This window comes from Salarias fasciatus, chromosome 12 (genome assembly GCF_902148845.1).
Source record: "Salarias fasciatus chromosome 12, fSalaFa1.1, whole genome shotgun sequence".
NCBI classification, from domain to species: Eukaryota; Metazoa; Chordata; class Actinopteri; order Blenniiformes; family Blenniidae; genus Salarias; species Salarias fasciatus.
This window is the reverse complement of record NC_043756.1, coordinates 12,315,008-12,342,653: the sequence shown is the minus strand read 5'-3', so window position 1 is coordinate 12,342,653 and position 27,646 is coordinate 12,315,008. Positions and strand designations below refer to the sequence as shown.

General features: G+C 43.4%; 4 protein-coding genes and 1 long non-coding RNA gene across 9 annotated transcripts in view; 3 read left to right on the top strand and 2 right to left on the bottom strand.

Annotated features, from left to right (window-relative positions):
- Positions 1–7,225, bottom strand: part of LOC115397640 (collagen type IV alpha-3-binding protein) — a 19,241-nt gene extending 12,016 nt beyond the window's left edge. Inside the window, exons 1-3 of one of the 3 annotated variants that reach the window (XM_030104062.1) lie at positions 6,594–7,225; positions 6,261–6,395; positions 3,809–3,925 (exon numbers count right to left, since the gene is read on the bottom strand). In XM_030104062.1, the coding sequence (XP_029959922.1) occupies positions 3,809–3,925; positions 6,261–6,395; positions 6,594–6,677 (336 nt within the window). In that variant the 5' untranslated portion in view covers positions 6,678–7,225. Of the gene's footprint in view, positions 1–52; positions 146–3,808; positions 3,926–6,260; positions 6,396–6,593 lie in introns of those variants that run through there. The other 2 variants (XM_030104063.1, XM_030104064.1) reach the window with 2 other exon arrangements.
- The window catches only part of LOC115397645 (uncharacterized), a 22,066-nt gene extending 272 nt beyond the window's left edge, over positions 1–21,794 (top strand). Inside the window, exons 2-4 of the long non-coding RNA XR_003932526.1 lie at positions 5,971–5,975; positions 6,040–6,044; positions 21,782–21,794. This is a non-coding gene — a long non-coding RNA (uncharacterized LOC115397645). The remainder of the gene's footprint in view (positions 1–5,970; positions 5,976–6,039; positions 6,045–21,781) is intronic.
- Positions 9,368–15,478, top strand: polk (polymerase (DNA directed) kappa). Its single transcript, XM_030104061.1, has 14 exons — positions 9,368–9,693; positions 9,903–10,022; positions 10,136–10,288; positions 10,472–10,603; positions 10,714–10,864; positions 10,967–11,188; positions 11,401–11,525; positions 11,854–12,020; positions 12,103–12,135; positions 12,225–12,321; positions 12,942–13,113; positions 13,248–14,231; positions 14,740–14,785; positions 14,897–15,478. The coding sequence occupies exons 1-14, from the start codon at positions 9,565–9,567 to the stop codon at positions 14,976–14,978; spliced, it is 2,613 nt and encodes an 870-aa protein (XP_029959921.1). The 5' UTR covers positions 9,368–9,564; the 3' UTR covers positions 14,979–15,478.
- Positions 16,650–20,706, top strand: ankdd1b (ankyrin repeat and death domain containing 1B). 2 transcript variants are annotated; one of them, XM_030104069.1, is made up of 14 exons: positions 16,650–16,840; positions 16,957–17,055; positions 17,168–17,266; positions 17,550–17,654; positions 17,760–17,861; positions 17,988–18,086; positions 18,470–18,568; positions 18,735–18,833; positions 18,949–19,047; positions 19,126–19,224; positions 19,396–19,491; positions 19,882–20,135; positions 20,210–20,341; positions 20,434–20,706. In XM_030104069.1, the coding sequence occupies exons 1-13, from the start codon at positions 16,763–16,765 to the stop codon at positions 20,292–20,294; spliced, it is 1,413 nt and encodes a 470-aa protein (XP_029959929.1). In that variant the 5' UTR covers positions 16,650–16,762; the 3' UTR covers positions 20,295–20,341; positions 20,434–20,706. The 2 variants fall into 2 exon arrangements, with proteins under 2 accessions (XP_029959929.1, XP_029959928.1); XM_030104068.1 differs by having other exon boundaries at positions 16,656–16,840; positions 19,882–20,083.
- Positions 20,765–27,646, bottom strand: poc5 (POC5 centriolar protein homolog (Chlamydomonas)). 2 transcript variants are annotated; one of them, XM_030104065.1, is made up of 13 exons: positions 27,578–27,646; positions 27,053–27,136; positions 26,504–26,657; positions 25,740–25,841; positions 25,382–25,581; positions 24,249–24,425; positions 23,810–23,914; positions 23,487–23,666; positions 22,891–23,074; positions 21,893–22,026; positions 21,664–21,765; positions 21,276–21,446; positions 20,765–21,169 (listed from the first exon to the last, which is right to left on the bottom strand). In XM_030104065.1, the coding sequence occupies exons 2-13, from the start codon at positions 27,134–27,136 to the stop codon at positions 21,038–21,040; spliced, it is 1,725 nt and encodes a 574-aa protein (XP_029959925.1). In that variant the 5' UTR covers positions 27,578–27,646; the 3' UTR covers positions 20,765–21,037. The 2 variants fall into 2 exon arrangements, with proteins under 2 accessions (XP_029959925.1, XP_029959926.1); XM_030104066.1 differs by having other exon boundaries at positions 26,537–26,657.

Genomic DNA, 27,646 nt, shown 5'->3' with positions numbered 1-27,646 from the left:
ACAGCGATTAATAAAAGTGAGCAAGCAGCATGCCGACATGCTATAAGCCCACCATTCGGCCATTCCAGCAGCCAAAGCAGAGCAGGACACTGCTGCAGTCCTGGCGGTTTTCTGGCCCCAGCATGGCCCGGCGGCGCTCCCCCAACCTGACAGAGTCACAAGCTTAAATCCACAATTCGCATTTCCCTGGACACACCTCACTTTGAGACAAAGGGGAGGTGGGGAAGATATGCCAAACGGGGTCGGCTCAACTCATCTAGATTGAAGAAAGCTGCAGCAAGAAAAGCAAAAAGGTAGGAAGAGGAAAAAGTAGTAATTTGCTCCACAGCGACCGGAGGAGAAAAGGAGAGGCTGCTCCTTGAAGCCGAAGACGCAGCGTCGGAGGGGAGAGCGGAGTCCTCGGCAGAGCGAAGGCAGGCAGCAGAGTCTGCTTTCAGTCGGTTCCTCTGCAGACACGCACACACACACACACACACACACACACACACACACACGGGCTCACAGAGGCAGACACACACACAGACACACACACACACATCTCCTCCACCCTTGCTGCATACATGCATGAAACAGATCACACACCCTGACATGGGAGACCTTTTCGTCTTGGACGTCTTTATGTGCGGCATCCGTCACAGGGCAAGCAGCCATGGCTGGTTGTGTTTGCGAGGGAGAGTAAGGAAAGAGAGAACGGGCTCAAAAGAACGATGAGTGCATGCATCAAAGGGAGAGAGAGAGAGAGATGTGGACTGTCTGGGGCTGTTTGTGTAATGAACCAATAAAAAAGGCGAGGAAAGCCGCCTACTGTTTATAATGACAGAAAGAGAGGGAGAGAGGGAGGGAGAGAGAGAGAGAGAGAGGCTGAGAGTGGGAGGGACGCAAAAACGTTTGCCTGGATCCTCTGATCTCGTCCTGTTGGACTCTTCTTGTTCTGACTTACTGATATCCGACTGACTGCACTCTTGAGTTTAATGAGGGCGGGGCAGAAGAGCAAGACTGCAAACAGGGGCTTTCCCCTCTCTCCTCCCACATCGACCCTCTGAGTCCGATTAAATTCAGAGCTCAGGGAGGCTCGTCGCACAACGGGCAGAATAAACAAACAAGGATGCAGAAGAAGTCTAAAAAAACGAGAGAAATATATGAAATGCAACAAGCTCTTTCTCAAGATGAGGGGAATCTACCACCAGGCAAGTCAGAATGGGAAGGACTGATGTGGCCAAAAACAACAGAGCAGGAGCTGACAGAGATGTTACCCAATGTTTTGTCTACACACCCCAGCAACACGAACGCCGTCATTCAGGCTCCTTCGACATACTGAGGAGTAAGACTGGTTCTGAGGTCCTGAAAAGAAGATATTTCCTGACTCATGGAGAAACTGAAGTACTGTGTCACAAAATGTTTTCATGTCAGGCCCCGTTGAAACCCTGGAAAGGGGAAGTGAATCTTTCTCTCGCCTTTCAGCCCTGAATCTGTGGCGAACTTCAACATGCTTCTGTCACAAGCTGTGAGGACCTCTCTTCTAATCAGACGTTCATCTCAACATCACCGGATTCAGACTGCTCTATGCCAACATCCGACATGCCCGAGTGTGATGATCAGCGCCGAAGTCATCAGTGCAAACAGACAGAAAGCCGCCATCTCTCTGACCTCCTGTGATCCTGTCTCCAGATCATCCAGGGAACGAGAAGCACGGCTCTGTCTCAGTCCAGGAAAGACCCAGATCGAGGAGCCGGTAGCAGGAAGCATCCAATCAGAAGTGCACCAGAGATGAGAACGACCCCATGCTGGTTTGTTTAAGTAGCCAGTGGACAAACACCTCGCTCTGTTTCAATATATTTCCTCTACATTTTTGTAAAGCACTGTCAATCTGAATTCTTCTATCTAGATGCACCCTCCTCTTAAACTTATGTTTCCGTGAGAACAAGACTTAAAAAAAAAAAAAAAAAAAAAGCATCCCTACATTCAGCAAGACTTCTCCCACCGCCAACACAAACACATCCACGCATAAAAATATAACTGGGCCTGCACAAAAACATTTCTCCCCCAACAAACCTAATTTGTTATTACAGAAAAGCAAATGACACATGTATGTATTTGTAAAAATGAAAATACAAAGTGGATTTAAAAGCTGTAATCATGACTTTCGAATCCCAAATTAAAGCATATTTACAGCAGATGGAAGCTGATGCTAATCCAGTCGAAAACAACATGTATTTCTGCAACAACTCTAAAAAAAGTGACTCGCAATCTGAACAAAAACATACGCTTTCTTCAGTAAGATGGAAAAATATTCTCCATGCCTCAATGTTCATGTTCCCACATTTGACAATACATTTATTTTCAACATCAAGAAAGAAAAAAAAAAAAACCCACAGGCCGTATTCATGTGGACAGGACAGACTGATTACTGCCGTCCTCAGTGACAATGCGGTGGTGAAAGACACACCTCGCAGGTCCTCCTGTGTCCATCTGACACGCCGCCTGCAGCAGTATACTGCAGGTGGAGCTGCATTAAGCTTTCAGAGGTTACTTTAGGTCACAACGCAAACCTAACCCTAAAATACTCTCACACCATCGTTAATGGACTAAAGACCTGCGGTCAGTCGCACTCACGCTTTAAACACTCAGCAGAACCAACGGCCTCATCTCAGTGGAAAAGCACAGCAAACAATCACAGGGAAGTGATTCAGGAAACATCAATATCAATAATAATTTGCAAGCCTCATTTGCAATTGAACACTTACGCAGGTGGAAAAAAATCTGACATTTCATAATCCCATGGAAAATTTCTAAAAAACACTGTAACGGAGCAACAAAAGGCTAAAAGTGATACTATCTGAAACTGTTGCAATGGAACTGGCAACAGATCAGTGAGAACTACGGTAAATAAAGGGGATTTTAGGAGAAGCTGAGTTTCTCAGAAATAAGATAAGCACAGGTTAAAAAAAAAAAAAACTTTTAAAACAACTGAGAAATATTGCGGCCTGTAACAGGAAACAAGATCTCAATGCCAGTGTCTACGATAAGTGAACTCATCAAACAATTCAGAGAATCTGAAATGCGCATGAGACAAACTCAATATTGAATCAAGGTATTTGGGTCCTCAGGCTGCAACACATTCAGAACAGGATCCACTGTATGGGTTTCACTTGACACTTATCTGAATAAACGTTAAGATAAAACTCGATCGTGAAAAGAAAAAGCCTGACATAAACACTCAACTCCTCAACTAATAAGACACCAACAAAGAGCAGAAACAAACCTAAACACAACCTGAGCCACATTCAATCTGTTGCATTGCGCATTTATGGTGAGAAGCCACGCATTACACACACTGTGTCCTTTCACAGTCAGCAGCTGCCTACTATCTGATGACAGGGGATACCCCCACCTCAACACCTCACTCCTAAGATTCCTCAAATTCCCAGAGTGAAGTGCTGTGAGTGTGTATGTGTGTGACTCCAAATCCTGGAGCAGCCACACCCAGCTCACAGAACAAAACAGATTAGCTCCTGTGAGCCTCGAAAATGGCCTGAAATTAAACCCGAATACTTAAAAAAATGTGAATAATACCGCCCGACAGTTTTAGTGGATGATTAGAAAAAAAAACCCCAAAACAAGGATTTATTAAGGACTAAGACGCTGACACAATGTAACATGAGAAGATTTGTTCTGATTCTTCGCTTTAGAAGCATAATTCCTACAAATACACGTAATCCATCGGAAGTCTACATGACAAGCGGAACAGAGATGTCAAGGAGAAGCTCGCAGAAAAGCCTTAAATCAGTATTGGAAAGAAAACACTCACCTTGTGTAGTTCTATCGAGTCGATCCACTGGAGTCTGTGCTCAGGGTCCTCGGCTCGGAGGTACCAAACACTGTCGTTCACGCTGATGTCAAAACGGCACTCGTCAAACTCGTGAGGCTGAACAGAAAGGAGAAAGAAGCCTCGTGAAAACTTATAAGTGAGGTCAGGGAATCCCAATAATTCAAACAAACACATGAATGTCAGAAAAAATACATTAAATGCAATACATTTTCCACCACTGGAACTAAGTCCTGCTAGAAATCCGCTCTGAATGACACTGGCTGCCTGGCAGCGACATATTCTGGACACATACGGGCTCGAGGCAAGCAGATGCCTCACGATTAACTGGAATTTTAATTGAAAACTGATGTTTTGTGTCTGCAGTCGCGCCTCCCAAATGACCGCGTTGAAGCTGTGCGAGCGCGAAAACACCGACCGCTCCAGCAGCCTGGGTCATCGTAACCTCTCCATCTACTTCTGACCCCAATGTTTCAACTGTTGCACTCCCCTGTTCCGCAGCGCACCGCACCCAGCTCCAGCCACTGACCGCCTTAGGCACCCAAACACGTGCAACAAAGAATTCCCCCGTTTCCTCTGAGATAGGAATTTGGACCCGACTGAGAAGAGATCTACCCCGCAAGAGTTCGAAATGAGAAATAAGACGCAGTTGGCTGGAGTCTGTGTGTTTCCTCCCCATTGTTCTCGATAGCAGAATAATGGATACAGCTGCTGTCAGCTGACTTAACCGTATGTTGGCCAGGTTTAATTTCATTTGCTGAATGACTCTCATGTGGTTACTTATTTACTGCCCCTGACAAAGGAAACATACACTCCAGCTCTGAACACTCAGTGCCATCACCACGTATGACTTTATACAGCAGATTCTTCCTGGTGGGGCATCAAACGAGTTAAAATGCAGAGATTTATTGTCTGTGATGGTGACCAAAATCCTAATACAAATGTTTCAACTCAGACAGGTGCAGGAAAAAAAAATGCCCTCCAGTCCTAATAGCTCACTTAGAAGAGAGTACAATGTAACCTCAAGTGCATCGAGGCGTGATGGGGAATGGTCAGAGAAATCCAGCCTCTCTTATTATTGTGCTGTATCAGGCACAGACCATAAACCTCCTGCTTTACAATCACGTTTATAACGTTTTCTTTCGGACAAGAACATTCTCTAAACCCTTGCGTCAGCACTGCATTATACCCATGATGCATTGGCTTTTTCTTTCCAGAGTAAAGGACAGTGAAATCTTCAGAGTTAGGAAAGAGGAGATTACCAGTTAAACACTGATAACTGCGGCAGCACAAAGACTGAAGTTCTCCTGCAAGGTGCCACATTGAAAACACTTTAAAAGCAGTGTGTTCGTGTATACAGGATTGTATTGAAATGAAGAAAAATAACAGGCACAACAAATGCTGACTATAATTCATGCACAAAAAGGAGCTTGAACTGGCGTGATTTTTAGATAATGAACCTTGGCCTGCAGTAGGAATGCAGACAGCAACAGTTCCTGAATGTTGGGCTTGTAGTCTAGTCTCATGCATGTCAGTAGATACAGTGTGTAACAGACTAATATTAGGCAAGAAAAGAAGCAGGGGCTTGTTTCTGCATTCCTGGGCCCTCATAGCACAGTCTCCTCGGACTGAACTGGCTTTGGATCTTTAGGAAATGACAGGGAGGGAGAAGAGGCTGGGCGGGCGGGTCACTCCACTCCTATTAGCCAGTATGTGCAATAAAACTGTTCACTCTGAGGTTACTAAGACACAATATAAAAAAATACCAACTGCTGTGTGAAGCTGCATAAAAATAGTTGACACAAACACTGTCACCGAGTAAAAAATTGGTTATGGTTTAAATCCAGGTGTGATTTATATGATCCTACTGCCCAAAACTCAAGAAATCACGGTAAAACCATTTGTTTGGCCTCTGTACTTAGTGCCGGCATGCTCAGAGAGCAGTGAATATTTAACCAGGGTGTGGGATTTCAGCTTATCTCTCTAACATGGGGCCCGCATACGATTGTAGCTCCAATCTCTACAGCAGTTTGTGGTCAGCGTTTCGATCTAGAACTGAGGACAACACCAGTTTCAGGTATGCAATAATAGGAAGAGAGGTAAAGGCTTGGGAGCACGCTCATAAAACCGCTGTGGCATGACAGCCTTTGTGTGCAAAAAAAACCCACCGGTTTCACTCCTATTTATGCTCATAATAACAGTCTCATTACAAGTTAATGTTTACCCCACAATCACAGTGAAGTCAATACGTCTAAGGCTGTGCCAATGATAAAGACAGGCAGGATTAAAATATTCTCCTTCAGGAAGTATCTCCTGGTTCCCGGACTTGCTCACTGAAATGCTGAACAGGTGCAAAAAGCTCGCTGTGCTTTCTATTTGTGCATCAGACAGCAGAGGAGTGATGTCCATTCCTCATGCCAGGGTGAACGCTTACTGTGATGACAGCCTTGCTGAGGCACAGGGACCCCCTGCAGCCGTACTCCCGCTCATCCTCAGACTTGTAGTAACTCAGAGTATTGTTTTTCAACACCACCCATCGGTCCTGCCACCCATGGATGTAATTTGTCCACTGTAAACAAACAAGAGGGACAGTAAACACTCAGCTGTAGAATCAAATCAACACATTTTTTAATACATGTAGCAATAAAGTCATCTGATGAATCTTACTAGTGATGTTAAAGCAACTTTTAGACGAGCTGTCTGGTTTTACAGCGTCTCATACATGATATTTTGGAGCAAACACTGAACCTAGTTCACCTAAAGTTACCTTGCTCAAGATGCCTCCGAGCTCCACGGGCTGGCCGGATTCCGGGTCCACATCCTCATCCGATGAGGAACTCTTTTCGGACATTTGAATCCAAGTTTAAAGGAAAACTTCAACCTGATTGTATTCAACAGCAGCCGAGCGCTAGCTGTGGATTAGATCACCGTTCAGACGTGACAAACCAGCTGACAGTCTTTTAAAGTTAGCCCCACGTCGGCAAAATGATGTTAATTAGGCAATAAATGAGGGTCAAAAAGCAGCAGGAGAGCGTAACCTATCTTAGGACTTGAACCGAGCTAGCTCGTCTGGATCGGGCTGTTTGGGATCAGCTGGCTCTCAGTTCCTCCGTTTTGCGGGCTTTGTTTTGAAACTGCTCTCGAATACCAATGAGACTAGCTAACTTAGTTAGCGTTAGCTGTCAAACGACGCGACTAGCTCGCTCCAGCACAACTTCCGACTTGTGACGGGTGTCCTCTGCAGTATCAGCGGCAGTCGGTTGAAAAGAAAACGGAGAAGAAGAGAGGAATCCGTGTGAACGCGACACCTGAACTCCCATGGAAAGATGAGGGGCAGCGGGCTGGAGCCGCCGCTGTGGTTCCGCAGTTCAGTTAGCTGTAGCAGAGGACGGAGTACTAGCCTGCGTTCAGTCGGGTCGGAGGGGGAGGAGCTACAGCCACGCTTCACTGTGTACCTGCTGCGTAGAGGGGACGGGCCACACACACACACACACACACACACACACACACACACACACACACACACACACACACACACACACACACACACACACACACACACACACACACACACACAGTCTTGTATTTCTATCCTTGTGGGGACCGTCCATTGACTCCCATTCATGTCTAGCCCCTAACCCTGACCCTTACCCTAACCCTAACCCACACCACAACATAGCCTAACACTAAAGAAATGTTTTTGCACTTTTACTTTTTTCAGTAACAACAACATGGTCAAGAAAACACAGTTTCTCCTACTTAGGACCGGAAAAAGGTCCCCACAAGGCACGTCGTTTCAGGTTTTGCTATCCTTGTGGGGACATTTGGCCCCAACAAGGATAGAAATACGAGAACACACACACACACACGCACACACACACTCTCTCTCTCTCTTTCTCTCTCTCTCTCTCTCTCTCTCTCTCTCTCTCTCTCTCTCTCTCTCTCTCTTGTAATCATTATCAGTCAGGTTTTTAATTAAATAAATTTGCATGGACTTTTAGTATAAATGGCTATGTTGAAACAACACAAAGTTTGGAAACACGTTTCACCCATCTCTGGCATGTATAAATTGAAGTTGATCCCTGTCCGGATTGTCACTGTAACTGGGAACCTGTCCCCATTGTCAGTTGTTGGAATTATGGATCAGCAATGATTAAATGAATAATTTCTAATATTTGTGAAGTCATGAGAAGGTATGGCACCTGTCTCATGAGACCATGAAAGCTACTAACCTGTGTGTGCCCTCTCTCTCTCCTGTAGTCCCCACCCCAGCCTTTATAAGGAAGGTTTCTACCTTTTAGAAGGGAGTTTTTCCTTTCACCAGTCACTTATGCTTGCTCATGTGGAACTGTTGTGTTTTTATCTGTAAAAGTGCCTAGAAATGATTGTATTTTGCTTGGCACTATATAAATAAAGCTTAACTGAAATGAATAATAAGTTTATATATTACAATATCATAACAATTTAAATGAAAGTGCATAATTTGAATAATGATAAAATTTAGATTAAATGCTTAGTAATTAAACTAAATATTATGCACATTATTCTGTTGTTTTTTTAACATCGCTATCAAACAATACATTGTTGCTAACTCCTCAGCCAGGAACGTTCCAAGTGACGTCATCATCTGATTTGCATATAGTTTGCATATCTTGGTCAATTAGATCATGCCTCTTTTTAAAACCGATACATTGTTGCCAACTCAGTCAGGAGAGTTCTACATGACGTCATCACACAGAAACAGTATTAAATTACTTTTTAAAAGTAACTTGTCCTACACTGACTGTTGGTCTGTTACTTTGTCAAAGCAGTTTCAGTCTGTGTACCTGGTTGTTGCTTTGAATTTGAATAAATGAAAGAAAAGTTGATATTATATTTGTTAAAAAACAGTACTGCAGGTTTGTGAAAACTGGTGCTTTTCAGAAAAAAATATTCCTCTAGTGAACTGAGCAGCTTGTCAAGTTGATACATGTGTTTATAGTCACAAACTGAATTCAGCTTCTAGATTTGCATCAATCAAATTATGACAAAACTTACACATTTTCGTGAATATTACTATGAGCATGGATAACTATACCCAAGATTCGGCAAGGCCTCTCATATCTAAAGAGCCCATTTGTTTACTGAATACACATTTGTATTTTCATATCTTTATTATGTGTATAATTTCTGTGTTTTTTTTAACACTTTATAGTGATAATAATCACAATGAAACTGTTCAATTCAATTCAGTCCAGCTCGGTTCAGTGAACACAGTGCTGTCTGAAGTTACACAATCAGAAAGAAACGTTTGTTGCATAGAATCGAGATGAGAATCGTTAATATTACAAATACTACTGAGGCAGCATCATGACCCGCCCTACTCTGCTTCTGATTGGCTCCTACTCGTTCTGAAAAATCATATTAACCAATCAAAACAGAATAGGCGGGACCTCGTCCTTCACAATCCTATGGAAAAACATCTGACCTCCTTTTTGCGTGACGTATGCGGAAGTGGCGCCAAAATTACTTTCGTTACTGTTTTGAAAACATGTAGAGACATGAACGGTAGACAGCTGAGTTGTTCGGTTTACTCTGATCTGGGTTTCTCCTCATGAGCCGGAGGAGGGGATACAATTTGCTTATCTGAGCCGGGCTCATATAAGGGGGTTTAACACGGAGTTGACAGGACTTCGACGGGACTTCAACAGGACTCAAGCACAACCGAGGGTTCTCCTGACAAGAGACTGGTCCTCAGGATGGAGAATGGAGCTTCATCTACCAAACAAGAGAGCTTCCTCTCCAGGATGGCGCTCAATGACAACAAGGCTGGTATGGAGGGGCTTGACAGGGACAAGATCAACAATATCATCATGGAGACGTCAAAGGTACAAATGAAAGATGCTTAGCTTTGAATCAGATGTCGGATGTGTTTACACATCTACCCAAACCTTTTATAACAATATATTACCACTACCAATTAATGGCACACAGAAATGAACAAAAAAGGGACTGAAACACATCCATCAGAACTGTTTCCTTGAAAGCCACACTCTTGAAAGGATATATTTGTTTTGTCTGTGTCCTTTTCTTGCAGGGATCCAGGTTTTATGAGAATGAGTTGAAGAAAGAGCAGCAGGTGAATCAACGTATTGAGAAGATGCTGCTTCAGAAGGCACAGATCACCGAGCAGCAGTTAAAGACAGCACAAGTTCAAGTATGGCATGTTCCTGCTTTGGTTTTCTCATGCCGGGTGACACTACAGACAACTATATTTAACTGAAGGAAAACATATTTCAAAAACCTTTGTCTTCATATTTCCCTGTGAAGGTGGACAGGATGGCTTCATCACTGGAGAAAAGTCGAGATCTAAGTCGTCTGATTGTTCACGTGGACATGGATGCTTTCTATGCTGCTGTGGAGATGAGAGACTGTCCTGAGCTGAAGGACAAGCCGATGGCTGTAGGATCCATGAGCATGCTGGTGGGTTCAAGTATGGATGATTTGTTGGCAGGATTTTATAGCTTACTCTGAGATTCTGTACTCTCTTAATATTAATTCACAATCATTTAATTATTGCATGTGAAGTTCTACTCATTTCACATATTTGGCTTTAAATCACATGCAATCCAGAAGTGTTTCATTTGTACTGCACTCTTTCCTCAGTCAACATCTAACTACCATGCCAGGAAATACGGAGTTCGTGCAGCGATGCCTGGATTCATTGCAAAGAAACTCTGCCCAAACTTGGTCATTGTTCCAGTCAACTTTGATAAATACAGAGCTGTGAGCAATGAGGTGTGAACCACATCAAACAAAGACAGATGCAATGAAATTCACAGTATTCATTCTGTAGCTTATTTTCCAAAGACCCTTTAATTTTTTTCTTATTTTTTCGTTTCTTTCAGATCCGAGAGATTTTTGCAGACTACGACCCTCACTTCCAGCCACTTAGCCTGGATGAAGCCTATCTAGATTTCACAGACCACGTGGAACAGAGGCAACATTGGCCGGAGTCGTCACGCACACATCAGTACTGCAGCGGGCGGCTCGCCACAGGCAGGGCTCCTTCTTACAAAAATGTCAATGAATGTACAGTGTGGTGGGTTATGTCTGTTGGATGTTCAGGTAATTTGCATGAACCATTTCTTCTCTGTAAAGATGAAGGACAGATCGAGACTTCCCAAGAGGCAGTGACAGAGGAGCAGGACCTCTCTCCAGTACTTTTTGAGGACAGCTTAAGCTCATCTCCCTCTCTGCCGGGCTCAAGAGACGTCTGTGATGCTGGGGCTAAGTGTGAGGTGTTTGGGACGTCTGTTGAGGAGGCTGTGAGAGAGATGCGATTCCGCATTGAACAGAAGACCATGCTGACCGCCAGTGCAGGTGAGGGCAAAGTGACTGTGATGTTCACTGTGGTCCCTATTTTTCTATATATTCTATAGATTCATTTTTCTATATTTCTATAGATTCCCATTCCTCTTCTAAATGAATTCAAAATGTAACTGCAAGTGACTTGAAGTATAAACTTTTTTTTTCTGAACTTTGTATATCATTATACGAGCTGTTACCAACAAATACACTTTCCAATCTTCAAGGAATTGCACCAAACATGATGCTTGCCAAGGTGTGCAGCGACAAGAACAAGCCCAACGGCCAGTACAGACTGCCGTCCACCAGAGAGGCCGTCACGGACTTCATCCAGACCCTTCCAGTTCGCAAGGTACAGTACTCCTCACTCAAAGTAAAACATAAACAGCGCTTTGTGCTCATGTGAGTGTTTGAGAATGGAAATGGGATTTATGGAGTGGAAAAGAAGAGAGACTGTCCCACTGAAGTGAGCCACAACAGTTTATTTCATGAGTTCATTTGATGACAGACCAAAATAAATGCATTTATTTATGCAAATAAATGAATGTGTGCTTTCTGCGATTATTGAATTTTCATAGACTTTTCATAATGTTTACTGTAATAACTGTTGTTTGTTTTATGTGCTAAAAAATGCCTGAAAGGGATTTACATTAAGTGCATGTTCGTGTTTTTTCGTCCAGGTTTCTGGTATTGGGAAGGTGAGCGAGAAGATGCTGAACGCCTTGGATATTACTAACTGTTCCCATCTAGGCCAGCAGATGGCGCTGCTGTCGTTGTTGTTCTCTGAGACGAGCTGGCATCATTTCATGGGGATTTCTCTTGGCCTGGGCTCCACACACATACCCAGGTATTAACACAGTTCAGTGCAAATGGTGAAACTTGATGTAAATCCCATAAAGATAGTTTACTTTACCTTTGATTTCTTACAGACATGAAGAAAGAAAAAGCATGAGTATCGAAAGGTTTGTTGTCATAAGACACTGACATGTTTAAACTGTCTTTTTTTAGTGTATTGATTACTGAATCTCTGCTTTTTGCTGAATAACTATAGGACATTCAAGGAAATGAATAAAACTGAAGAGCAGATGTCTTTGTGCAGAGAGCTCTGCGAAGAGCTGGCCGCAGACTTGAAAAAAGAAGACTTGAAGGTACAGAATTATTTTTTTTCAAGGAAACACTGACTTAAACACATTGGCGACCTACCTTGCCTGATACTATATGTAGCATACTGTTTATTATAACTACTGGGGTATTCTGTGTTGCGTTGCTTGAAAATCAATGGGCATCACAAATGAAAGGAAATGTGTTGTACAAGATGGTTAAAAAAAAGAAAAAACAATGTTATCCTCGACCTCAAATTACCCTGACTCCATACAGGATCTCATACAATTACCTTAACCTCTCCCTTCCTTCTTGAATCAATGGAGTGAAGCCCGGCACAGCCATCGCCCCCCCGCCTGGGTCCTCATGTGGCCTTGATAGCTGCAGGAAATGGAGGGCCATTAAAGAGACAGCAGGGGCCGCTATCAGCTGTGGAAGTATCTTCCTGAGAGATGATCACATTACTATGAAAACTCACCAAATACATTCTGACAAATCAATCAATGATATGAGAGATTATGAAGATTCCCATCTCTGTTCCTATTTACGGCCCTCTCTGTCAGTGCCATTGATCATGGTGGTAATTAGAAGGTTACTGGAAGGCAGGCCGTCTTCCTGTTTTCGCCATTCTGAATTCAGTTGTGTGTTTTTCTTTGTTTCCGTGAAGGGTAAAACGGTAACGCTGAAGCTTAAGAAAGTAAACTTTGAGGTGAAGACCAAGGCCCAGACGCTGCCATGTGCTGTCGCTACTGAGGAGGAGATCTTCGCCGTTGCTAAGGACCTTCTGAAAACGGAAATAGAAAATGAAAGCCCCCAGCCACTCAGACTGAGACTCATGGGTAATTTTCTAAGAAAATATAAGTGACATATCAATTAATATATCTAGTTTGAAATAAATCTAAATGATCTGTGACGCACTGCAGTCTACATTGAACTTGAAGTTTTTCCTTATAATGTGTTTTTCTGCTCGTAGGTGTTCGCATTTCTGCCTTCGTTGGTTCAGACGATAAAAAGCAGATGCAGAAAAGCATCATTGGCTTCCTCCAGCTAAGCAAAACAGACTGTAGCGGCAATTCCCCAGGTGTGCATCAAAACCCCGAGAAGGAGCATCACTCTCTCCAAACCCGGCCAGTTGTGACACAGATGTGCCAGACACCTAAAGAAGCTCCCTGGCGGAGTCAACAGAGGCAGCTCAAGCAGAGCCAGGCTGCCGAGGGACCCCAGCAGTCTTTCTTTCAAAGGGCTCATGCCAAAAGGCTTCAGCTCCAGGTGGAGAGAGTCAAAGCAGAAGAGGGAGGAAGTGGAGAAGATGCTTCTACTTCTACTTCTACAAGCATTTCTGCTGAAGAGAGTTTACCTTCACCAGTGAAAGAAAATCATCCCGCATGCTCAGCATCTGATCAGTCAGATGATTTCTTTGTTTCTCCCGTAGAAGCATCAACATCAGGCTGCGGTGGGATGAAATCAGAAACCCTCACATGTCCTGTGTGCTTCAGGCGGGTGGAGACGACTGATCTGAACATCTTCAACAGGCATATCGATTACTGTCTCAGTGAAGGCTCTAGAAAACCAAACCAGATTTTGGATGTGGACCTAGAAAGTGACCAAACAGAAAGTGAATTCACGGACAATTTGACAGAGGAGCTTGTAACTGAAGCGGAGAAGCCAAAAACTAACAAAGGGTCAGACAGAGTTTTTGTCGAGGAGAATCATCTTCAAAAGGTTTTGTTGATCAAAGGGGACAGCGAAACCGCGACCTCGCAACAGCCCCGGTCATGTGACGGTGAAGGGCCTGTCCTCATCTGCCCGGTGTGTCAGCGGACCCAGACAACCGAGGACCTCACAGTCTTCAACCGCCACGTCGACCTCTGTCTGAACCAGGAAGCCTTACATGAGATGAGGGGACAGATATTATCCTCCAAAAATCCACCCACAGCCAGCAACAGTAAGATCAAAGGTAAGTGTGAACATTTTCTTAGTCTGTTGCTTTCTCCGGGAAGCATCTGAAAATGTTTCCGTCTCCCAGGATGACAGATGCTCCCCTCTCGGTGTTGTTTATAAGCTGTGGCTGTGTGACGTCTTTGAGTTAACGGGAGGAATGTCTGCTTGGGTGGATGTCTGTGGCCTCTGACCTTGTTATTTACTGTCAGTGACATTACGTGTGAGGAGTTTGTATTGATTCTGACAGAGAAAAGACATCTCATTTCACCCCATGGGGCTCCCTCTGCCCCGGGCTTGGAAATGGCTAAATCACTTTCTCACCTATTCATTTCCGACAATGAACTGCACCCTGGTTTCCTCTTAAACAAGCCTGCCTCAGAAATTGCACTCTTTATGTCTCTGAAGAGGTGCTGCAATTGTGCTCCTTCTCAGTGGATGTCATTTTTTTCTTGTCAGAGAACAGATAACTATGGAGTTGTTTTTTCTTCCTGTCTGTGCCACTGACTGACTGTTTTTGTTTGTAGGAAGAGATCTTGTGCTCAGGAAAACTAGCAAAGGCAAAAGCAAAAGGTGAGATATGATCATTTCCTTTACATAAGTGGTAGATTTCAGGCATAATTTGAATTTATGCCTACTTTTTATTACACCTCAGTTGATTTTCATTTGTTGGCTTCATGACAGACGGGATTCACCTTCTTCTCCTCCTTCGAAGAAGGCAAAAAACATCCAGCCCTGCAACACCATCGACAGGTTTTTCCGGTGACGTTCGTCTGCACAGGACCGACATCCTCATCTGAGCGAGCGAATTCAGCAGGCAGTAACACACTCATCTCCCATCCCCATGCTTTTACTGCTCAAGACTCCACAGCTTAATCCCGCCTACACAGTTATTGCACACAAAAACCATATTTAGTTTTTTCTCTTCAAATCATCGGAATTGCTGAAGGTATGCATTTGCACTGTCTTTTCAAAGCCATAAACTAAATGAAAGATGTCAAAGACAAATAATGTATTTATATTTATATTCTAGCAAAGTAATGAGAGTTTTTAAATGACCCTGGTGTCTGTCAGTGTCTATTTCATTGTCTAATATTAATGACTCATTAAAGATCAGCCTGGTGTCTCTGTTTTAATGAGTGTTAAATGTAACTTAAGGGTATTTTCCTAATGCTTGAGGTCAGCGGATTTTTAAATTCATATTCATTAGGCCATTTTCCTCAGATATACTTCAGTAATTTCCTGTTGTATTTATTTTACCAATGGTGACGCTGGATTCTTTGTTTTTAATGAAGATAAGAGAATGTTTCTATCATTTGAATTATTCCAATAAATTATTATTCTGCTCAGATTTCATGTTGAGTGAAATTTCTTCTGTGGATACTCCTCCTTTCTGTGTGCACCTGAATTCAAACATTTTGACGTCCAACAGGTTCAAAAGAAGCTGGGATTTGAGTGTATTTCTTATGTGTGGAGCTGCACAGTGATGCACACGACGAACTGCCTCCACCGGGTTGTGTAAATAGGACGCGTTACTGGAAAGTTACATGTCCGACTTACCTGACTTCACAAGACAAACACGTTGAAGCTGGAACAAACATTTGGCCTGGCCAGCGTGAGCTCTTCCTCTTGGAATATGTCTAAAACGGCTGCAGTCATGTAATTTACGAGCTGGAAATGGAGAAGTCTCATTTTAAAAGTATTGTTATCGGCAGACCCGTGATGGGCGTGAGCTGGTAAAGTCAACACTGGTCGACCCATAATTACTCTGAACAGACTGTGGGTGTCTGCTTCCATTCTATCTCCTGCTGTGCTCTGGGTACAACTGAACCACACAATACTCGGTAAAGCACTATTTTCTTTCAGCTGCTGTGTTCTTATCCTCAGGTATTTCGCCTCTAGTGTTGACTTTTGTGTTGTTTATTACAATAAGTCTTTGTTAAACAAAAGGATTCCTCGAAGAACTTCACAATGGAGAGAACAGCTTTGGCTTTGAGGGAGAAAGCCAGGAGCCGTTGCCCTCCAATGGAGGATCTGGGTCCCTGGAAGTGGATAAAACAGGAGACCGTTGACTGGTTCGCAGAGTTCTTGTTCAACAAAAGCATGAGCACAGAAGCTGACAAGAGCTTCGACAGCAAGGAAGAGTGTGAGTATGCAAGGATTTTTTAACAACATAATGAGAAATGGTGGAAAACAAACAGGAAAGAGAAGATTATGGAAATTCAATAGAAGAGCTCTTGAGTTTGTATTCTTAAGTATTAGCGACTTCGTAAAGCGACTGTATGCTGACAGTACGACAGTCTCTTGCTACAAAGCCGCACTTTATTTGCTGTGTGGGTGTGTGTTCAGGTAAGGAAAAAATTATAGGAGAAGTCTTTAGAGGAGGAGATGCTCATTCCACTTTACCTGGCGGGACGTTGAGGCTGTGGCATCGTCTGGTTGTGTGTGTTAGGCCTGGTATAAGCTGTTATTTATGCAAACAAGTAATAGCTGTATGTTAAATCCTCCTGCCCATTGTGCTGTGCAGTGCTGGAGGCAGAGAAGCAATTTATGGAAGCGGCTAAAAGGAATGACGTGCAGACCATGAAGACTGTTGGAAGAGGGATGAACGCCAATGCAAAGAACGTGGTGGGTCTGCGACGGCGCACTCTCAGCATCTCCTCTCGCATCACACTGGACGAGCAGCTGTTTGCTTTTTTAAAAGCCTTTATTAAATGGGTAATGTATTGATTGTGTTGCCTCAGTATAACAGGACAGCCCTTCACTACGCAGTGGCTGGGAAAAACAAGGAGGCTGTGCAGCTCCTCCTGCAGCGCAGGGTCAAGGTGGATCAAAAAGATAAGGTGAGCGGGGTTTGAAATGTTTGCATCCCGAGACTGAAACCCACAGACTGAAACTTATGCGACGTTTCACTTGTAAGCACAGCTTTCCATTCCGTCTCCTGTGTCTCGACAGCACGGGATCACACCAATTCACCTGGCTGCCTGGTTTGGCAGCTTGGACATCTTGAAGTTATTAGTTCAGGCTGGAGCCGAGCAGAAGGTTGAGAACGAGGTACAAGAGGCACAGAGAGCTTTATTTCTTAGTAACTGACAGACAGAAAACCTCCAACCTGGCCTACTTTTCTATTTACTTTGAACTTTTCAGAAAAAAACCTGCTCATCCTCAGGCTATTGTTGATTTTTTTCAAGTGTCTTGTATTTACTGTGAAACCTGATATTACTTTCTGCACCTTGCTGCATACAAGTCTCAGAGTGGAAAATCCACTTTTTCAAGTGGTTTCCCAATACAACGTACAGATTTTGTTTTAAGCTGTGTTTTGCTTTTTCTACCTCAGGATGGACTGAACATTATGCATTGTGCTGCCATGAACAACCACACGGATATTGTAGAATACATTATCAGTGACCTTCAAATGAAAGAACTGGACAAAGAGGATCAGGTATCACAGAGAAGAGGCACCACTTCTGCAGGAAACAGCAGCAGAAATCACTTTTTTGCTTTGGAACATGAAGTAAACATGCTTTTCCAAATTGTGATATTCCAGTCAGGAAACCGGGCTTTTGCACAGGCGGCAAAGAACGGCTGCGTTGAGATGTTGGAGATGCTCATGGATACATACGACATGGCCACCATGAAGCCTGACAAGGTGCGTGTGTGTGGATTGCTCTTCCCACATCTGTCTGAGGGGCATTCTGTGTGTCACATCTGTAAGGAAACTCAAAGTCAAACAGTCTTTGATGCGAGTTGTTTTTCCTCCCTTTCCTTCTGCCAGAGAGGCGACACACCCCTGCACTTAGCTGCCAGGAACGGCCACTTGGACGCGGTCCAGCTGCTGCTGCAGAGCTTTGATACTCGGGATGAAGTCAATATGGTAGACAATCAGTGTAAACTTTCTCTCTATCAGGGTTTGGTTTGTGACAGAGTTTGCACAAAAGCTAATCCACTGCTGGATACTGGCTCCCCTCTGGATCAATTAAGATGTATCAAACATGCACTGGTTACGGCTCCAGCAACACACGTTGTCCTCTAGTTTAAACCCCTGCACTGGCTAATAAATTGTACTAAATTTTAACTGCTGTTTCTGATTAAATGCTTTCTGGACAGGGAGAATGAATTTTTTTCTATTTGTTTAGAGAGCGATTTTTTGATCTCTTACATATTTAGAAGGACAGTTAAATGCAATTTTATCACTAGATGTCACAAACTCATGTACACTGCATTAATGATTCCTCTTTATATGAATGTGTCTTTCAGGACGGGGAGACGGCTTTATACCAGGCAGCAGATCACGGTCATGAAGAGTGTGTCAGAGCCCTGCTGGAGGCCGGCTGTAACCCAGACATCGTTACAGCGGTAGAATACTAACTGGAACATTTTAATCTCTGCTCTTTTTGCCTGTTAACAATAAAGAACGATAACTTTTGTTGAAGAGATAATCATCAGGCCAGCAATGAAGCACCTGATAAATAAGCTGCATTTCTGAATGCAGGACTGCGGCTGAATTGCTCTTTCTCTGTAGGAGAAATGCAGCGCCCTGCATGCTGTGTCTGAGAGAGGTCAAACGTCTCTGGTCCAGCTCCTCGTGAAGTACAAAGCCAATACGGACTTTCAAAATCAGGTGAATACACACAGGCTGGGTGGCAGCAGCACACTCCTTCAGTTTTCTGGGTGTACAGATCACTCACACACACAATTATTTTTTTTTTAAATGTAACAGCATATCTTTGTTCCAGCAACTAGAGTCACCGCTCCACCTTGCAGTGAGGAAAAACCACATCCCTGTCATCCACGCTCTTCTGCAAGCTGGCTGTGACCTGAATATAAGAGATAAGGTACTGGATCGCCATCACATCTGAACCACAGTAAACTAGTCAGCTTGTACTACATTGTATTGTTCTATGAACTTCCAGAGGTCCCAGACTGCCATGCATCTGGCAGCAGAAGTTGCCAGGATTGAAGTTGTAGAAATGCTTCTTAAATCGAGGGTCGATCTCACGCTCAAGGACAGAGTAAGTATACAGTTTCTTTAATGCTTATTCTTAATAGTTTGTACTACATTACCTAGCCATCCAAAGAGCAAAAACTATTTCTGATTAAGTTGCCAGTAAACGTTATTTCTAATGTCATGTTTCTCCACTATGATTTCTCTTTTTCCATCATTCATGCTGAATTTGGAGTAGCAGGACAAGACAGTTTTGGGCGTTGCTGCCAGAGCAAATGAGGTGATTATTGTAGATATGATCATCAAAGCAGAAAGATACTACGCCTGGAGAGAGGTGAGAAATAAACCAGTGACAAGTGACACTTTCACAATTTCATGTGTGCCACGGTCCATTTTCTGAGGCTTGGAAATCAATGATTACATTCATACCAAGAGATTAATTTCCCGTGGTCATATTCAATTAGCTGAATCTACTCTAATGCTGTTAGACGTCCACTCAAAAAGAAAAAAGAAGACTCATTCATCAGGAACATCTTACTATCAGTTTAATTAAAGCTATGCCTGATTCACTTCCATTATTGATTTTTAAAACGTGCAGCCCTGGCATTCATATTGCCACTTATGTGTGTTAGTGTCTTGCCAATAATCGCCTTGCATGCCTATGTTTTCTCCGGAGCTTGTGGCCTTTATCAGACTTGCTGACATGATTTAATTACCCTTTCAGGCCAACCCTGAGCTTAATGAGAGTGTTCCCAGCGAGTATCCTCTCACGTTCAAACTTGACCACCGGAACGAGACCAAGCAGCTCCGCTCGATGGCGTGGCGTCTGGCCTACGAGCTCCTGAAGCCGGGAGACTGGAAGAGACTGGCAGGACACTGGGGCTTCACGAAGGACCAGATATCTGCCATCGAGGAGCAGTGGACAGGTGCCACCATTCACACACATCGACGCAGCATTGAGTATGAGTGTCTGACTCTGTAAGGCCTCTCCTAATGTTGCAAATATAGATTCATGATGACTTTATGTGTGATGAAGACCTGCTGGTCTGCAGGCGAGCACAGCTACCGGGAGCATGGGAACAGGATGCTGCTGATCTGGCTGCACGGGGAGGAGCTGGCTCAGAGGAGTCCTGCTAAAGACCTGTACCACGGCCTCATTGTCACACGGAACAGGAAAGCTGCAGGTAGATTTAGTTAACCTACTTCTAGCACAAATACGCAGGACCTACTTGGATGGGTCAACATTTACCACATAAGATCTTATTTTGTCTTCCAGATAAGATTCGCATGGAGGAAGAGAGTTCCAGCAATAAAGGCTGCTGCGTTTCATGAGGATGAGCACTTCATCAAATCGACTGAATAATTCAACCCGGTGTGTAACTCGCTGCCAAATACTGACTTGAACAGGCAGTCTGCTGCAAAATAATTTATTTGAAAAACAAGATTGTGCATCTGATCATAAAGCATATGGCTTCGGCTTTGAAAAGTAAACAAACTGCTGGTGGCCACATCATGGATCACTACACAAATATATGTAATTTCATGCATTACAGTACTCACCTGGGCATAATTTAGAGGAAAACTCAAATAGAAAATAAAACTGTTTTGCAATTCTAAACTGTCAAATATGTAATAATTAAAAACATTTACATATTCCAGTTCAAACATCTGTCTGTTTAGTGTTTCCTGAGAAAAATCCTGTTGCTCAGGAAATTGTGCCATTTATCCATAAAAACTGAAATTGCTGAGCAGATTCATTATCTGACATTAAGGTAAAATGAACCAGAAACTAACATCTGGGTCGCCATTCACGGGATTGTTGCATAAAACATGTTAAACCTAGATTAAAAGGGCACCAACCGACAAAATCTTGAGTGGAGCTAGTCAACTACTTTTATGGAGTGAACGTGGCACGAGCTGGCGTGTGTTCTCGACGACCCTCTGGCTCCAGCGGTGGACGCGTGTTGGGAGGAGCGAGGAAACTTCGCAGCTGTGGCCTGTCCGATGGTGAGCTGGAAGAAAAGCGGAGGAAAAGCCACGGGAGGTTAGTTATCTGCTCACACTCTCTAGACAGAGCAGCAACTCGAGACCGACGGTCCTGAGGCACAGTGCTCACACCTGGGTAACGGGATGATGGCGCTCGACGATCACGGAGCTCATGGGAGGAGCCACCCCCATCACGTTGAGGCTGCTGCGCGCAGCCTTGCTAACCTCGCCGCGGCCGGTGATGCGAGCCGTCACGGTCTTTGAGGGCTTCTGTTGACTTGTTGTCACAACACGACCGCTGACCTGGAACAAATATTTCATCACAGACATGATTGCTGTGGAAGAGACTCTTTGGGATTAGGTTTCTGGAAATGTAGGTGATAGAGTCGAGCTGAGACGTGCAGCTTGCTGAGACCATTTAAACCTCTTAGATTGCGGTATTTGTTCGGAACTCCTAAAACATCAGGCAGCCACAAACAGATATTTCACTAGACTTGAGACACACTTCATTTTTGATCACCTGTTTGTGGGAACTTGCAATGCCTCCAAGTGGAAGTGAGGTGTGCAGCACCATCGTGGAAGGGAAGACTTCTTCCCGGGACATGTGGGCGCCTGAGCCCGCCTGAATGGAAAAACAGATCAGCGAAGAGAAAAACACGAATAATAGACAATGTCTGAAGTTTAGTTAATTCCAAAGCTGATAGTCTGATTACAAATATGTTTTTCAATAAAAAATGTGAGCATCTCACTGCTTCATCAGCTTCGCTGTGAGAAGGCTCTGGCTGGTCAGGGTGGACAGGGCTGAAGCGTGAGGAAGAGGTGGGATGCGTCTGAAGATGAGAGACTGATGTGGACATCGGCTCATCCCGGGTGGTCAGGGGATCTACACAGAGACAGAAAGTTCACCGTTTCTTCAAATCTCAGGTTGAATTTTTGTCTTGGTCTCTTTTGGAAAGCAGCAAAACAGAATACTCAAACAATAAAGCTAAAAAAACAATCGTATGATAATAAAATGCATTTCACACAGCGGCAGATGGAGGAGCAGAGGACCATGGTAGAGTTCTTCCCCACGAGTTAAAAGCACTGAGATTCAACCTAATCAGTTATGAGAGCAATAAAAAAAAGCTGGCTGAGCTTGTGCGGGAGAATTGCTACTCATTGTGACACATCCTGACATCTGGTGCATCATATTAGAAAGGTAACAATTCAGCACCTGAGAAATAAATTGATAAGATCTAGATTTAGATCAGATTTGTCCAGTGTCAGTGGGAATGGTTAATTATTAAAGTCATAGTCAGTTAATTTTACCACTATGATTTGAAAATAACATTATTAGAACGCACTATTTTAGCCACAGTAATCACATACTTCAAAAAATGTTACACAGGTGTTACTGAACTTATCTTTCAGCGTCACATCAAGGTTGTAAATACGGCTCAGTCAGCACAAAGCGCGTCCACTGATTCATCACTCCATTAAATGATCCAGCCCTCGAAAGACTCGCTTCCCTCCTCTCATTCATAAATCTACGCGTTTGTCAATAACACGTGGTTTCACTCTTTTGGAGAAATGGGCTTTCGGTTTTTTTCTCCCCTCGCAGTGTCAGTCTGGGCTGAATCAATACAGCACAGAGGCAAGGCTCACATACGATGATAGTCCCTCATACGGAGCGGGGTTCTATTTATGGGGCTTGTGATGAACTCGGATTCCTCTAAAAATATGCTTGTCTGGTAATTGTGTCACTCACCATATTGATTAGTGAGTGGAGGCTGTTCCTGCCTCCCCTCTGGACCGTGGAACATGCTGAGGGCCTCCATGTTGAGAGCGCACACTCCCCTCATGAAGGCTTTCTTCATGGATTCTTCATACTGCTCTCGCTCGATTCGGAGCCTGTGAATCTCGGCTTGGGCCTTCTCTATAGCCTCACAGTGCTGTGGAGACAGGAGACACAGCGGCAGCCCGATCAATCATCCCTTTATGATACAGATAAGAACACGTCACGTCCTCTTTCCCACTTCCAGACACAGGACATCTATCTTTTATTCACAAATAGCATTTATTTTTTTGTGAAACAGTGCTTACAAATGTGCTTGTGATTAAAAAAAATAACAATAAATGACTCAAGCATATCAAAATTTCACTCAGCATAACTTTTGGAATACCACACAATTATTCACCAATTTAAAAAAAGGAGATAAATTAAAGCAAACAGTTTCTTTGCAATTCTGAAATGTTTTTTTTCCACTTTGCAAGGCTGAGTTTTGTTCATTTCAATTAAAAAGAAAACTTGATAAAACATTTTATGAACATGAAGTGAAAAATTAAACATAATTTATTCATTACCTCTGCCAGTTTGGCCTCATAGTCAGCAGACAAGCGAGTGCAGACCTCTTCAGCCCTCAGACGGCACGCCTTCTCCACCTGGTCCTTCCAGTGCTTTTGGACCAGAGAGCGCCACCCTAACCAGACCTTCTTCTTCAGCTGTAAGTGGTAGTGCTGCCGTGCTACCTGAGCGGCGTGAGCCTGGCAGGAACCAGAAGACCAGGATAATATTGATACGGTAGTAATTCCATCCGGATGAGCAGGTTCAGCCACACTTTCGGCAAAAATAGCAAAACAAATAACAAAAAACAAAACCAAACTGCAGCAGAATGCCACATTTGTACCTCTTCTTTGGCCTCGGCATGCTGAAGTCTCCAGTGGGTGAAGGCCCTCATCTTTTCAAGCTTTTCTTTTTGTCTTTCTAAAACATGGCACAGGTTTCCGATTACCTGAGAGGGGACACAATGTACAATTTGTTAAAAAAAGAAAAAATTGGTTCTTATCTTTCTCATTACAAATTATTGCAAAACATGACAGACAATATAATATAAGGCTTTTGGCTCATCGCTGAGATATGGATTATAGAATTTAGGCAAAGAAAATTATAATTTGTAATTTACATAATATTCTCACATACAAGACAGCAAGTACTTTCAATAACAGCTCAAGAAATTAATTGTGCACAAGATATAAGGAAATGCTACTGATGGAATCTTACTCGCTACAACGTTCAATAACTGAATAACGTCAGGGGAAAAGGCAGACTGATACACGTGGAGTCACCTCGTCTTTCCTCTGGTTGGACGTCTCGTAGGTGTGCAGCAGCTCCTTCAGGCTATCCAGCTCTGACTTGAGACCAGCTGCCTGGGCTTCATATTTTCTTCGCTCTTTCATCATCTCCTGCTTGTGTTGCTCCACGAAGACGAGCTTCCACTTCCGCAGTTCCATCAGCACGTTGGACTAATGAGGGAACAGAGGGGAGGACAGTCACACCGAGTTCATCACACTGCTTTAGCAAACACAGGCATCTGTACAGCCAGCGTCACTTCATTTTTAAATTATGTGAACAGGTGTTCCAGACAGATTGCCACCCACAGCAGAGTGTTGAAGCCCAAATTTTCATTTCTCATCCTTTTTTGCTGAGTTCATGCGTTGAGACATCCGCAGCAGCAGTTTCTTTTAAGTGAAATTTAAGCTTCTATAGATAGCGCTTGGCTTCAGCCCCATATGTGAGGAGCAACAAAATAATGACAAACATGCCCCACGTCCAGAAAAGTTCCTTCTACCAGCTAAAGGTTTGTAACTTTTATTTCAACTTTATTTAGCCTGTCCTTGCTTCTGTTCTGTGGATCGAGCTCTACTCTTTATGTCACTAAAGCTTAACAGAAGACTGCTTGTAAATGTCCTCTTCATGAATGAATCGTAGAAATTCAGAGAAAAAGGGCAGGATGAACACCCACATGGAACGACCCACCTCTCAGAATCACTGCAGTGGAGGACACAATTAAAAGGTCACTGGTCTCCTGAACAGCAGGGCTGTCATTCTCTCCAAAAAGCTATCATAATTGTAACACACACTCCCCTTTGGAATTTTTGATCTTGCCCTCTTTCCTTTCTGAGAACAGAGTGATGTGTAATTCTTATTCGTAATCTCGAATCAGCAGGGAGGAAGAGTGGGCACTTTGAGTTCACATATGTTGATGTTTTTCAGTCATGCATTTATAATATCATATATAACGGTATGCATATTTATTTTTCTTCTTTTGCACTCAAGAGCAACAGAAAAGAAACAAATATTTCGATACAACAGTAAGCAAAACACTACTCAGAGTTTTAAACGGTGCTCATCTATTAATCATGGATCAGAGTATCTGGTTGCGGATGGATCATGCTTTAGTTTGAGGAGGTAGAGGAACCTTCAGTTTGTTGCTCCACGTGTCCAGAATGCTCTCCATCTTGCTTATGTTTGCGTCTGAAATAAACATCTCTGACACAGCAAACTCGAGTGGGTCCGGGCTGCTTGGCCTCGACCTCTCAGACGCCACGTGCAACCTGTCTGAGGCGGCGTCTGACAGCGCGGACGCCCTGCCAGACGACTGACCTTCCATCCTCTCAGCTGAAAGACACAAAAACAAAAATCCACAGAGGACAGTACCGCTGAGGATAAATGAAATCAGCGGAAACTGATCGTCTGGACATTTTCAATCTCACTCATTCACAAATACACAACGCCAAAGTATTTAATGCTGTTGCTTTTTTTTTAATTGGGGTTACCATGAGAGGCTCCTGAGTGTGTGGAGGGCTCAATAATTAAGGGAGAGGACTGTGACGATCTCATACTCCTTCCTGAATGTCTCCCATCTTTAATTTCAGGATCTGATAGGAGACAAGAAGCAGCAAGTGAATGAATCAGAGAGTAAAAAGCAATGGCGAAAAAAAAAGACTGAAATTAGATGCTGCTAAAATACCTTTTGCCAAGACATTTCAGTGATGAGAGCTAAAAATAAAATGTAAAAGCCAGAATGCAAAAGATGGCTCAAGAACACAAAATGAGATGGTGAGAGTGCTGAATAAGATCACCGTGGCCAAGAATGCATTTATGTCAATACCTTAATTAAATTCTGCAGGGGGAAGAGAAAGCCTGCAGTCTAAAGAGCAGTGCGGGCAGCGTGCCAGGAGATCCTTACCAATCAGCCTGTCTGCTTTCTACATCCCTGTGCACCGCTCCGTGACAGTTAAAGCACTGAGCTTCCAATGAGAGCCGCAACTGAGGAAGAAGGACTGATGGGCTGTTTAAGATGTGGGCATCATAGGGGAAAGAGATAGAGGGTATACTGTGGCAGGCTGATAGCTAGCTTGTTAGGCTGGTTTAACCACTAAATATATAAAGCCAAATTTGTGTGATGCCAAATCCTTTTTGACAGCTGATCATCTGATGGAAGCAGTATCAGGCGGGGATCAAGCTGAGCTTCTGTCAGAACAGCTTATTGAGCTGTGATTTTATGTGAACGGGGGCCCAACATCGGAACACGAGTTACCAGACAGGTGCTGTGACTGTGTGTAATCTTTACTCTGGTGGGCAGGGGCCAGCACAGAAAGATGCGAGGTGCTCGGTGGCTTTAGCTTAGCACTGGTGAATGCCTCAAGTTTTGGGGTGACAACAGCATGGCGGAGCAGCTCCTCATACTCATCCTGTTGATACAGGAGAAATACGCAAAATGAAAAATGGGGTATAATTCTATCTTGATGTAAACTTAACAAAATCTACATGGAATATCAATGGCATCGTGAAGTCAGTTTAAAAGTTACATGAGAGTTTCTTACAGTGTTAATATATAAGCTCAAAATTCGTCTTGAGTGTTAATATTTGGCAATATGAGGCTTGGAAGTCATAATAGGATACACATGCAGAAAAAGTTATGCTTTGTTTGATGAAGATACCTATTTCAAATGTATTGTGATTACTTTAAAACTATTGTCCCATCTATCAGTGATGGAATATGGTGTATGTATCAAAAGGGGGAAAGCAAAGAAGAGCTACTCAAAAAGCTTCATGTGAATTTACAAATGATGTTGTAAAATATTACCTGAAGCTCAGAGGACACGGAGCTTCCCCGGTCAGAGTCTTTGGGGAGAATGGGACTCGATGGTTCCTCTTCTTCTGAAGACATCTTTGATTGGGAAGAACCCAAAGAACAACTAAATAAATATTTAGATTTTCATACATTACATACGAGTGATGCTGTTGTCCTATTATTATTTCATTTGAAAGTTAAAAATATTACGGGAAGGTAAGGAAACTATGATTTCAAAGCTACATATTTGTGCGTTCAACAAATGCAAAACGCTGCACGGCAGGCAGACTTAAAAAGACACACGAACATACTCGTTTATGAGTAAAAGACTCACTTGACTGAATGTTGGACAACAAATCACTCAAAACACACTTCTGTGTCCGTCTTGACGCGGACATTAAGCCAGACTAAGCCTTTAGCTAACATTAAATCTGGAGGAAACAAAACACGCGTTTATCTGACAACACCGAGCAAAGTAAATACTGCCGACAAAAGCAACAGTCCAGGTAATGCGCTGCCGCGTTCAGACATTCTTACTTGTTTTTACATTTGCAGGAACCACGCTCGTCTGTTTCCTGAGTTTTGCTGTCTGTTGGAGAACGCTTT